Source organism: Mustela nigripes, chromosome 12 (assembly GCF_022355385.1).
Source record: "Mustela nigripes isolate SB6536 chromosome 12, MUSNIG.SB6536, whole genome shotgun sequence".
Lineage (NCBI taxonomy): Eukaryota > Metazoa > Chordata > Mammalia > Carnivora > Mustelidae > Mustela > Mustela nigripes.
The window spans coordinates 85,230,412-85,243,721 of NC_081568.1; the positions used below are offsets into that span (position 1 = coordinate 85,230,412).

The 13,310-nt window shown below is 40.3% G+C and overlaps 1 protein-coding gene across 10 annotated transcripts in view; it reads right to left on the reverse strand.

Moving 5' to 3' along the window:
* The window catches only part of ANKRD55 (ankyrin repeat domain 55), a 114,213-nt gene that overhangs the window by 47,798 nt on the left and 53,105 nt on the right, over positions 1-13,310 (reverse strand). For all 10 annotated transcript variants that reach the window (XM_059417894.1, XM_059417890.1, XM_059417893.1 and 7 more), the window contains 2 exons: positions 7,058-7,188; positions 5,150-5,259 (listed from right to left, as the gene is read on the reverse strand). In XM_059417894.1, coding sequence (XP_059273877.1) covers positions 5,150-5,259; positions 7,058-7,188 — 241 coding nt within the window. The remainder of the gene's footprint in view (positions 1-5,149; positions 5,260-7,057; positions 7,189-13,310) is intronic.

Sequence of the window (13,310 nt, forward strand, 5' to 3'; positions counted from 1 at the left end):
GCAACAGTCTTGCAGTGGCCAAGGGAAGGCCACCCCAAGATGGTCTACTTTGGCATGGACATTATTTTGAGTTTAAAGCAATCAAAACTCAGTAGGGGAAAGAGCTCTTTTGCTCCCTTTCAACTGCCTGCCTCTACCTGGAAGAGAGCTATTAACAGAGATTCCCTTTCACCTAAGAAACGTCCTGCCTAATAGGGCAATCTTTGTTTTCCAAATATGTCCTCTCATCTTTCTTCTCATGGTCGTCTTCCCCTTGTATGCTCAGATCCCAATCCCTTTCCTTAGGTTATCCTCATGTTACTTGACTGTCTTTGGAATTTCCATGTCTGTGTGGATTCCCAGTACACATGCTACTAACTTTTAGTTTTACCTGTGAATCTGTCTCATGTCAATTTGATGCTTAGCCCAGCTAGAAAATCTCTGAAGGGTAGAGCAAACAACTCGTCCCAATGCAAAAATGGGTATATTTTTTGTGGACCTGTGTGTGCTAAGGTAAAGAAGACGGGGGTGAGAACTGGTGAGGTGATAATAGCAGGAATTTGTTCTTTAGCACTGATCTATAGTATTTCTTTATTTCTATCCATCTTGCATCACAATTATCACTACTATCATCAATATAACCAACACTTACTGAACACTGATGATTGACAGTGTTCAGTGCTTTTCACATGTTTTCTCATTTACTTCTACCTTTTTACTATGAGATAAATATTGTATTATTCATACCTTGTAGGAAAGCAAGTTAGCTGAGCTTTGTCATGTTAATATGGTCATTAAGAGGGACTCCTGGGTGGCTCAGTTGGTTAGGCGGCTGCCTTTAGCTCAGGACATGATCCCAGCATCCTGGGATCGAGTCCCACATCAGGCTCCTTGCTCAGCGGGAAGCCTGCTTCTCCCTCTGTCTCTGCCTGCCACTCTGTCTGCCTGTGCTCACTCTCTCTGACAATAAATAAATAAATAAATAAATAAAAAATATGGTCATTAAGAGATGGACCAGATTCAAACTCAGTCAGTCAGACTCCAGATCTTCCATGCCTGGCCACCCTTTACCTCAATCCAAAAAGGATTTTAGGTGGTTTTCAGATAATAGTAAAACAAGATTACAAATGAAGAAACTAAGCAAAGTGAAAACAAGGGCAAAGAGAGAACAAGAAAAGACGATGCAATTATGGTCCTACATGTGTGCCAAAGGTGGGACACAAATTGGGCTACGGGTTTTTTAAACACACAGAGAGAAAAACACAAGTCACAGCTTCCACATAGTAAAAATCAATAATTTATCAGGAGAAGCACAGCAGTTCCTTCTTTAGTAGAAATCCTTTTTGTGGTTTTTCATTTTTTTTTAGATGTTGTGACAAAGTATTTCCTGACACTGAGACAATAAGGAATTTCGTAAAGTTTTTGAAGGTAGGGCTTAATGACAGAATGTGGCAGTTAAAATACATTCTATAGGGTCTGCAGCAGTGGATTCTCGGAACATAACAGGCCCCCTGGGCAGGTTACTTATCCTTACACATGCACTAGGTAATAAATTATCTTCTTAGTGCCTCAGCTTCCTTCGCCATAAAATGGGGATAGAGATACCTATGACATAAAGGTGTAGTCAAGATTAGATGAGATAATGCATGGAAAACACTCAGAACCTTGCTCAGAACATGGTAAATAATCAGTGATGTTTGTCCTCCTTTTCTTCATCATTATAAATGCAGATTTATATACTTTAGTGGTTAGCCTGAACCAGCCTTAAGTTGTATCCACTTAGGAAAATTAAGCAAACAGGTTTGCATGGCCTAATGGAAGGTCACTACTTCTACATTATGTCTGTAGGATTAGAAAGTACCCACAAGCCAGACCAATTTTTTTCTCTTTTTTCCAGAAAACAATTACAGTTTCATGCTGGCACACAAACAGATGGAAGAAAGAAAGAGGCCAAATTTCATGCCAGAGAGCATGGCTTGGCTACTTTCTGCTTAAAACACTGAATGCAGATGCTATCAAATACTCTGTGCCTGTATTTTTTCTCATAAAACAATGATAAAATACCTAATTTTAAGCAACATAATTCCATAGAGAATTTTTTAAGGCAAACTAGTTTCTAAACATTCTCTATGTAACAAAGCCAGTTGCTTTGCTATATTGATTGTTGAAGTTTAACCCAATTCATTTCTGAAGAACATTTACCAGAAATGATGTTTTGGTTTTGCAGTAGTTAATCTTAACCTTTGGGCTTTCCTAGTTACCACAGCTACTATTATCATAATCAAAGTAGGATTTCATCTTTCAGAATCAGCTAAGTGTCCATTTAGGACAATAACATTATATCGTCAGGACACAGAAGGATGTTTATTTTTCTGGCTTCCCCTCTTCTGAAGGTGGTGGTTGGGTCATTAGGTATAATTTCAAGAGAAGGGGAAACCACAACTCTGTGTTATCTGTTATAGTGATGTAATATAAATCCTAGAGAGTCTAGAGCCACTGCTGGGCATAATAAGAAATAGACTAATATGTCCATGAAAGAGGAAGTACAGTTGGATTGGTTTTCAATTCATTACTGCAGTGATTTGAGATGATGAGTCCAATCAACTGACCAAATTGACCTTGAGTGTGATTTTGACTGACAAGTCTTGGTTCGCCCCTCAGGTGCAATGGCATGATGATGGAGAGAGCTTTTCACCAAAATTCATGACCTCCTTTTTTGGACTGGAGTCACTGCTAGGAGGTGGATTCTATTCTATATTCCCAAGTGCTCCTTATACCTATGTGTGGTATGGGACCAGTACGGTAAATGACTAATCTTTATTAAAAGAATGTGAGCAGACGTGAATTGTATCAAAGGCTGAGATTTTAAAGAAATAAGAGGGTTATCTCCACATTACTCTTTTCCCATTCCCAGGCTTAACAAAGAAGAATTCTTTGATCCTAGAGGATGGTGGAGTCACAAAATGGAAGTAACTTAGATCCCTGAGTTACCATGCAGAGGGAATCCCCCCCAACCCAGGATGGCTACATTGGACAAAGCTCTTCCTGTGTTAAAACATGGACGCTTTGGGTTTAATGTGTTACAAAAGCTATAATCACGATAAGAAAAAGCAGTCATTTCTCTTCCAGAGTCAGGCAGATTTTGAAATGACCACTGGGTGAGGCAGGCAGAATGAAGTAGAGCCAATCAAGGCAGAATAGTCTTTAAAAAAAAAAATTATATATATATATAAAATATATATATTTTTATAATATATATTAATATATATAATATTTTTAAATTATATATATATATATATATATTTGACAGAAAAAGAGAGAGAGCTCACAAGTAGACAGAGCAGCAGGCAGAGTGAGAGAGGGAGAAGCAGGCTCCCCACTGAGCAGAGAGCCCGATGTGGGGCTCCATCCCAGGACCCTGAGATCATGACCTGAGCTGAAGGCAGAGGCCCAACACACTGAGCTACCCCGGCGCCCTGGCAGAAGAGTCTTAAAGGCACATTTTAAATATATATATTTTTAAGATTATTCTTAGGAAAACAGTGTGATTTTGTAACTAAATATTTTTGTGGGTTGTCCAGACAAGTCATTCTTTCTTTTTCCCGACTCATCAAAAAGGAGTCATCCCTTACGATGTCTACTGATTGTTAGCTCTGAGCTTGCTGTTTCTTCTCTAAACTTCCTTGTTTTGTTGGGCTTTGAGTAAATCCTAGGTTTTTTTCTTTTATTATTATTCCTGGATATAATCCAATGATAACAAGAGGTAGTGCTTGGTTGGGAATAGTTCTGGAATTTCCCAAACCCTTTTAGTGTAAAACAGAATGAAATGAAGAAATCCTGTTAACCTCTCGACCTTGGTCTCATGAACACCGCCCCCGCCCTCCCCCCCCCCCCCCCCCCCCCCCCCCGCCACAGAGCTTTAGTTTTAGTTCTGGATACAGGGTCTAGGGGATGAGTCTCCCAGAATGCCCCCCTGTGGTGCTGGTCTGCGCCTACCTCTGGGGAATGCTAAATTCCTGTCAGAGGCATGTTCTGTTCTGCAGAAGTGCCCAGAATGTTGCTGATTCCACAGTGGGAAATGCTGTTATTAGGTGCTCCAAGGGCTTTCAAAAGATTATAGACTGAGGCCTTTAGACACAGAGGATTGGGGAAGCTATACTTGGTCTGGACAAAACTTATTCCTTTGTTGCTCAATTGTCTTACAAAAATGTGACCCTTTTGACCATCCAGCTTACTTGAGTATATTTCTTCATGCAGTTCCCAGCCGCTCAGAGGCCTGGTTCTCTTTCTAACCCACTTGTTTCTCTGTCTCACTCTGCTTTGCTGGGTCCCTTGCCTCCTTCCAACCCATAAACATTAAGCATGACTCTGGGGCACCTGAGTGGCTCAGTTAAGTGTCTGACTCTTGATTTTGGCTCAGTTTGTGCTCTCAGGGTCCTGGGATGAGTCCCTCATCAGGCTGTGCACTCAGTGGGGAGTTTCCTTGGCGGTTCTCTCCTTCTCTCTCTGCCCCTCTCCCTGCTCAGTCTCTCCCTCTAAAAGAAAGAAAGAAAGACAGAAAGAAAGAAAGAAAGAAAGAAAGAAAGAAAGAAAGAAAGAAAGAAAGAAATCTTAAAGAGGAATGTTGGCATGACTCTGACTTTAGACATTAATCTTTATGCCCAGTCAGTGCTTTTCCATTCCCCTCCCCACTATCTGAAATTATCCTATTTATTTTGAAATTACCCTCTTTATTTGTTTACTGGTATGCCACTTAACACTTTCACTAGAATATGAGCTCTTTAAGGTCAGAGACCCTGTCGTGCTTAATGGGAACCCCTACGGCATAGAATAGCACTTGGTCTATTATTAAGCACTCAAGATTTATTGAATCAATAACTGCCTGATTGAATGAATAAGTGAATTCAGATAATAAAAAAATAAGCATTTCTTAAATCAGAGATTAGGAGAAAAGGGTTTTATTGAAGTAGGACAGGATTTGAGATAAGAGTTTAAGATTCTTCCAGGATATTTTGATTTATACTGAAATGTGGTCCTATCTGCTACAACTTCAAAAAAAAAAAAAATGGACAGGTTTTGTTTTTATTCACCACCGAGGTTGATTAAGTGACATTCTAATCCAAGTTAAGTTCCTGCCAACGTTGAGCATTGTGTGAACCTGGCTACTTACCTCACATCGGGCTCAGCAGTGGCAGCATGCAGTGGCAGACGGCCATTTTTATCTGGGATATTGTGCTTGGCACCATTTCTAAGCAGACTCACACAGCCTTCCAGCCAACCCTGAAATACAGAGCAACTGCGTCATTAAATAACACAGCCTGGTATAACACAGACCAACAAACTTTCTCCAATTTTCTTTCTTTTCTTCAGTGTGGCTAAAACCATGTCTCACTGATCTGAAGTGGTTAAGTGGTTAATTTCAGCACTTCAACGTATGGCTGATGGTCTTGAGGTGTGGCTTCCTGAGTTTCCTAGACTCTCTCCTCTGTCTCCCAGTCCCCATTTCTTTCTTGCTGTTTTCCACTTGAATACTGAATTCCTAGGACTAAATGTGGTGCATGGTAACTGTAGCCTGTCATTCTATGGGCTTAGCTCCAAATCATGCTTGTCAATGGTCTCACCCAGGTGCCATGGTCCAATTCCAAAAATTGGGCTCCTATGTCACTCTTGAGTTCCAGGCTCACTCTGTGCCTCAGTTTATATCTGATAAGCAAGCTTTGGTCCACTTTTCTAAGTTTCCTTTCTAGGAACTATAAGGGTAATATTTTGCTTATCCTAGTCTGTCTTCTCCCAGTGTCTAGAATCCTAACCTGAGCCCTAATCCAAAGGGTGGGACCCTGCCATCTCGTTGGCTGATTTTTCTGATGCTGAATACGGGGCTACTACCAGGACCCTCTAAGATTTCCCTATAGCTGTGTTTCACCTACTATGAATTTCTCCCAAGAAACTTCATGTAAACTCCCTGCTGTCCACTCATCCTCCAGATTGGGAATGATACTGCTGCACCTCATGCTTGTTGCCTTCCTGGTTCGTCCTTACAATGGGCCATTTCCCCACTATCTCTCATTTCAGAGGGCAAATAAAATAGCCAGCTAGTCCTCCCTCCATTTCTGTTCTACACTACTTTAAGTAACTGACTCAACTCTACTGATAACAAAGTTTGGCTAAGGAGAACGCCTCCTATATTCATCCAGAGCCATTGGGGTTACTCATTCAATTATAAGTAGACATATAAGTAGATGAAACTATTATAATGAAGAGTAATATATATAACTCTCTCTCCTGCCTTCCTCTGCTCCTGTATAGTTAAACTTGAAGACTACTTGGTCCAATGAGAATGACTGATTTTCCTTCACAATACTGGAAGCAGTGAAAATCAAAATGTTATTAAATGAATGGAAAAGAAAGATAATGAAAAACGAACCTTTTGGTTCTGGAAATTCTGGACATCGTTTGAGTTGACCAATAATATATGTCTTAAGGAGAAGCAAATGTTGTTCAGTCAAATATTGCAGTTTCCTAAAGTATTAAATCTGGTTTTAGCTTCTAATGTCCAAGTCAGCAAAATCTCTGATTAAAAGGAAAAAATACGACCGGGAGACCTAAAAGAAAGGCATGCTGGACAAATTTTTCAGTTGCCTAAGTTTTAGTTTTTGAAAACAGACCTTCTGGTGGGGGAGGGGTTGAAACATTTTTATCATTTTGCAACATTTCCTGGAACTGTGTGTATGTGGTTTTCTTTTTTTCTTTGGAAAAGAAATCAGAAAATCACTGAATATACTTGAAACCAGTGGTCACTATTCAGAACCAACAAGTACGTTTTTACTCACTATGCTCTGGGTGGTTACACATGTGTTTCTCTTTCACTTGTGATAAATGTAGGATACTATTTTTTACTACATTTTACAAATAAGGAAGGAGGTAAAGTCATTTGCCTAAGTTTATATACATCCGTAGTAAATACATTTGTATACTGAGTTTGGAGCTGTGATAGACACTTCTCCTGCAAGAGGGACCCCGTAACAACACATTTAGCCCTCCCCAGTCCCCTGACAGTCACCAAAGACATGATTGCTACCAGATAGGTTGCCAGGCACAGACTTGTGCGACCATAAGCATCCTGCATGTTAATATTGGCCCCCATCTTCAACAACAGCTTCACTGTGTCCACTTGACGTCCAGAAACCGCATGCATCAAGGGTGTACATCCTGGAAGGAGACATTTCAACAGTCTTTAATAATATTTGACTTGTGAAATATATGGGCAAACTTTATTTGCCCATATATGTGCTCTTTGCAGATAAATGAGCTGCTCTCAACACAAACGCAGCTGCTGAGCTACATGGGACAGGAGAGAAATGAAGATCATTATTGCTTCATTAATACAAACTATTTTTTTCTGGTTCTGTCAAATCTTCTGTTATTTTTCAGTAATGGGTGATTAAAACATTTTGTGCCAATGATAAAAATTCCTCATTACTACCTTGAGAATTAGCATGACTTGGGACATAATAGGCAGGTTTATCCTGACTTGGTTTGAACAATGTAGAATCTGGAAGTGTCTGGAAAGCAACTCCAGCCAGGCAGACGGGTCTAGCCCACTTTTATTAGAGGTGGTGGGTGATAAAGGGCAGCCTAGCCTTAGCTTGCACACAATCGAAAGAAAAGGGTCCACCCTTATTGAAATACTTCTCTGTTTTGGTTATTAATATAAGCCAAGGCATTTGGTTCTTCATGTCTTTTCTTTCTGAACAAAAACAGAGATGAAATTACACATTGTAAACAACCTGTAGGTTTCTGGGAACAAGCCAGGCTGGTAAGGCAGAATCCAGGTGCTTCACACTCCTTCCCAAATCTCAGACACAGTCCCTTGCTAACGTGAGACGTGTTTACAAGCATTTTTGTTGGCGATTCACACCTTCTTCTAGTGAACTGCAAGCTATGACCCTAGGAGATCCCTGAGAATGGACCAATGGAGGGACTGCTGTTCTCACCAAAAGACTGCCCTGGCAACCCAGTTGCTCTGCAGATGCTCTTTGGGTAAAAGCAGCAGTGAAGCGCTATGTCTTAAATAGTTGCAATCCTTCCTTCTTTATATCTTCCTCCCTTTCCTCTTTCCCTTCTTTCTTCCCGCGCTAATCCCTACTGTCCCTCCTTCCATCTCGATTCCTTTTTCTGTTTGTGGGTGTTGAATTGGTCTAGCGCCTGTTGGTTGAAGAGGCTGGCTTTCATCGAATTACATTTGCACCTTTGTCAGAGATCAGTCGAGTATATTTGTGTGAGTCTATTTCTGAATTTTTTGGTCTTTTCCATTAATCCATGTGTGCATCCCTTAGCCATTACCACAGTCTTGATTTCTGTAGCCATAGAATAAATCTTGAAATTTGGCAGACTGATTCCTCCTGCTTTATTCTTTTTTTTTTTTTAACATTTTTATTTTTATTTATTTGACAGACAGGGATCACAAGTAGGCAGAGAGGCAGGCAGAGAGAGAGGAAGGGAAGAAAGCTCCCCGCTGAGCAGAGAGCCCAATGTGGGGCTCAATCCCAGGACTCTGGGATCATGACCTGAGCCAAAGGCAGAGGCTCAACCTGTTGAGCCACCTAGGTTCCCCAACATTTTAAGTTTTAATTCCAGCTAGTTAATAAACACTGTGATATTAGTTTTAGGTATACAGTATAGTGATAAAACACTTCCATACATCATCCAGTGCCCATCACAACCAGTGCCCTCCTTAATTCCCATCACATTTTTAACCCAACCCTCCACCTATCTCCCCTCTGGTAGCCATCAGTGTGTTCTCTATAAGTTAAAGTCTGTTTCTTGGTTTATCTCTCTTTTTTCCCCCTTTGCTCATTTGTTTTGTTTCTTAAATTCCACATATGAGTGAAATCATATAGTGTTTGTCTTTAAGTGACTTATTTTGCTTAGAATTATATTTTCTAGCTCCATCCATATTGTTGCAAATGGCAAGATCTCATTCTTTTTTATGGCTGAATGATATTCCACTGTATATAGATATAGATACAGACATAGAAATAGAAATAGAAATAGATATAGATACATAAAATCAATCACATCTTCTCTACACATTCATGGAAACTTGGGCTGCTTTCATATCTTGGCTACTGTCAATAAGGCTATAAACATAGGGGCATGTATTCCTTTGAGTTAGTGTTTCTGTATTTTTTTTGTATTATTTTTAACTTTTTCTGTATTATTTTTAACTTTGTGGGGCAACTCCATACTTTTTCCCCACAATGGCTGCATCAGTTTGCAGTCCCATCAACAACACATGGGGGTTCCTATTTTTCCACATTCTTAACCAACATCTGTTGTATCTTGTGTTGTTGATTTTAGCCATTCTGATGGGTCTGAGGTGATACCACATTGTAGTTTTGATTTTCATTTCCCTGATGATAAGTGATGATGAACATCTTTTCAGTTCTCAGTTGGCCATGTGTATGCCTTTTTTGGAGAAATATCTGTTCATGCCTTCTGCCTATATTTAAACTGCATTATTTGTTTTTAGGTGTTGAGTTTTATAAGTTCTTTATATATTTTGCACACTAACCCTTTATCAGAGATGTCACTTGCAAATATCTTCTCCCATTCCATAGGTTGCCTTTCAGTTTTGTTGATTGTTTCCTTCACTCTCAGAAACTTTTTATTTTGTTGTAATCCTAATAGTTTATTTTTGCTTTTGTTTCCCTTGCCTCAGGAGATGCATCTAGACAAAAGTTGCTACAACCAAAGTCAAAGAAGTTCTCTGTCATGATTTTTATGGCTTCGGTTCTCACATTTAGGTTTTTAATCCATTTTTAGTTTATTTTTGTGTATGGTGTGAGAAACTGGTCCAGTTTCTTTCTTTTGCTTGTTGCTGTCTTGTTTTCCCAACACCATTTGTTGGAGAGATTATCCCTTTCCCATTGGATATTCTTTCCTGCTTTGTTGAAGATTAATTGACCATATAGTTGTGGGTCTATTTCTGTGTTTTCTCTTCTGTTCTGTTGAGCTGTATATCTACTTTTGTGCAAGTACCATACTATTTTGACTACTACAGCTCTGTAATATAACTGAAGTCCAGAATTATGATACCTCCAGCGTTGTTTTTCTTTTTTAAGATTTCTTTGGCTATTCAGGGTCTTTTGTGGTTCCATACAGATTTTTAGAATTGTTTGCTCTAGTTCTGTAAAAAATACTGCTGGTATTTTGATAGGGATTGTGTTAAATGTGTAGATTGCTTTGAGTAGTATGGACATTTTAACAATATTTGTTCTTTCAGTAAGTACATGAGCATGGAATGGCTTTCCATTTCTTTGTGTCCTCTTCAATTTCTTTCATTAGTATTTTATAGTTTTCAGAGCACAGGTCTTTCATTTCTTTGGTTAAGTTCATTCCTAAGTGTCTCACAGTTTTTGGTGGAGTTGCAAATCGGATTGCTACCTTAATTTCGCTTTCTGGTGCTTCATTATTGGTGAGAGAAGAGCACCAGATTTCTGTCCGTTGTGCTGCAACTTCACTGAATTCATGTATATCAGTTCTAACAGTTTTTTGGTAGAGTCTTTTCAGTTTTCTATATAAGTATGATGTCATCTGCAAATAGTAAATGTTTTACTACTTCCTTACTGATTTGGACACATTTAGTCCTTTTTCCTCATATGATTGCTGTAGCTGGGATTTCCAGTATTATGTTCAATGGAAGCAGTTCTTGAAAGTAGTAACTTTATGAAAAGAAGATCCTGGCGTGCCCTGCAAGTGTGGTGTCCCCTGTTTACTAGAACCTGGCCCTTCGAGAAGAACATCCTATGTGTGCTGCTTATGCCCTGCTATTGCATCTGAGTCACTTTTCCTTTCAGTGCAGTCCTCTGCACTGACTCTGTGCCTTTTGTGGGCTGTTTGCTCTGTGGTGTTAATGGGACCCAGGGAGCTCTGAGGGAGAATGCCCACTGGGGAACTTCAGAGTGGTGTGGCAGTGTGTTGGGCCATTAATTCTATGCTGGATCTCCTGAAGTACTGTGGTGGCTGAAAGCTGTACCCTGGCACCAGGGGTCATGTGGCTGTCTGGGGGCTGCACTCTGGTTGGGTGCTGTGGCTGGGCGGGGCGCAGGGGGCAGCTGTGCTCCTGGCTGCTGGGCAGGAGCTTTAACAAAATGTGCCTTGAGCTCTGGGCCAAGGCTATAAGTGTCTGTGCAGCCCCACCTCCCACAGGTGGCTCTGTGTTTATGATGGGGGACAGGAGGAAAATGGTGCCTGCCAGTTCCCTCATTTTCAGAAATCAATATGAGCAGATCTGTCTCCCACTTGCCCCTGCTGTTATGTAACCTGCCATTTTTGTGTTGCCTCCACATAGTCTGCTGTCTCGTTAAGGGTATCAACCCAGCCGTCACTGGCCCTCCTGGGCTCACCCAGAGCTGAGTCAGCTGACTTTTAAAGATCTAGGCTCCAAGTCTACTGGTTTTACTTTTTTTTTTTTTTTTTTTTTTTAAAGATTTTATTTATTTATTTGACAGAGAGAGATCACAAGTAGGCAGAGAGGCAGGCAGAGAGAGAGAGAGGAGGAAGCAGGCTCCCTGCTGAGCAGAGAGCCCGATGCGGGACTCGATCCCAGGACCCTGAGATCATGACCTGAGCCGAAGGCAGCGGCTTAACCCACTGAGCCACCCAGACGCCCCAGTCCACTGGTTTTAAAAACTCACCGAATTCAGCCCCTCTTCATAAAAAACATTATGGGAACTGGTCTTCCCTGTGTGAGGTCCTGTGTAAGGGCCTGTTTCTGTACACACTCCATGTGCATCTCCCTCCTACAGGTAGCTTTCCCCCACCTCACCTTCCTGACCTTCCTAACCTTTCAGAGGCAGCTAATTCTCTATTTAGTTGTGGAGTTTGTTCTGCCAATCCTTGGATCACTCTCCAGTTTATTTATTTGATGATGGATGATACGTAGTAAACACGGGATGGTGTGAGCCCGGGTTCCTCCTACACCTCTATCTTCTAAGTTCTCCTTCCCACTTTATTCTTCTTCAGAATTGATCTCTACTAATTCTTTGGCCTTTCTATATAATTTGAGATAATTCTGTGTATATCTACAAAAAAATAGTGCCGGGGTTTCATAGAAATTGCATTAAGCCTGTATATGAATTTGAAAAGCACTGCATACTTACTATCTTGAGTCTTCTAATCCATGAGCATGATAGGTCTTTCCATTTATTTAGATCTCCTCTGATTTCTGTCATTAGCATTTCATAGTTTTCAGTATATAAATCTTTTTTTTTTTTTTAAGATTTTGTTTATTTATTTGACAGAGAGCGATCACAAGTAGGCAGAGGCAGGCAGAGGGACAGAGAGGAGGAACAGGCTCCCCGCTGAGCAGAGATTTGTTGAGTGATTTTAAATGGTATTACAGGTTTTTGTTTTGTTTGTTTTTGTTTGCTTTTTTTTTTTTTCAAGAGAGAGAAAGAGTGAGCAGGGGGAGGGGCAGACGGAGAGAGAGTTTTTTTTAAGATTTTATTTATTTATTTTACAGGAGAGAGCAAAAGCAGGCAGAGTGGCAGGCAGAGGGAGAGAGAAGCAGGCTCCCTGCCAAGCAAGGAGCCTGAAGGGCACTTGATCCCAGGACCCCAGAATCATGACCTGAGCCAAAGGTAGACACTTAACTGACTGAGCCACCCAGGTGCCCCAAGAAAGAGAAATCCTTAAGCAGGCTTCAAGCTCAGCATGGAGCCAGATGCAGGGTTTGATTCTACAACACTGAGATCATGACCTGAGCTGAAATCAAGAACTGGACACTTAACCAACTGAGCCACACAGGCATCCCAAAGGGTATTATAGCTTTAATTTGATGCCCATGTGTTCATTTCTGGTATATAGAAATACAATTTGTTTTCTGACCACACTAAACTCACCTAGTTGTAGAAGGTTTTTTGGTAGCTTCCTTAGGATTTTCTATGTAGAAAATCAAGCTGTACAAAAGGGAATTGTTTTATTTTTTCATTTTCAATAGATATGCTTTTTATTTCCTTTTCTTGCCTTTTTGCACTGGCTAGAACTTCTGCCACTGTGCCGAAGTAAGAGTGAACATCTTTGCTTTGTTCCTGATCTTAAGAACAAAGCATTCAGTATTTTTTACCATTAAGTAAAATGTTAGCTCTAGGGTTTTCTTTCTTTTTTTTATAGATCAAATTGAGGATGTACCCCTCTATTCCTATTTTTATGAGTTTTTAATCCCTACTGTGTATAAAAATTTTTTCACATGCTTTTCTGCGTTCATTGATATGATCATGAAATTTTCCTTCTTTAGCTGGTTAATATGATGGATTACATTGATTTTG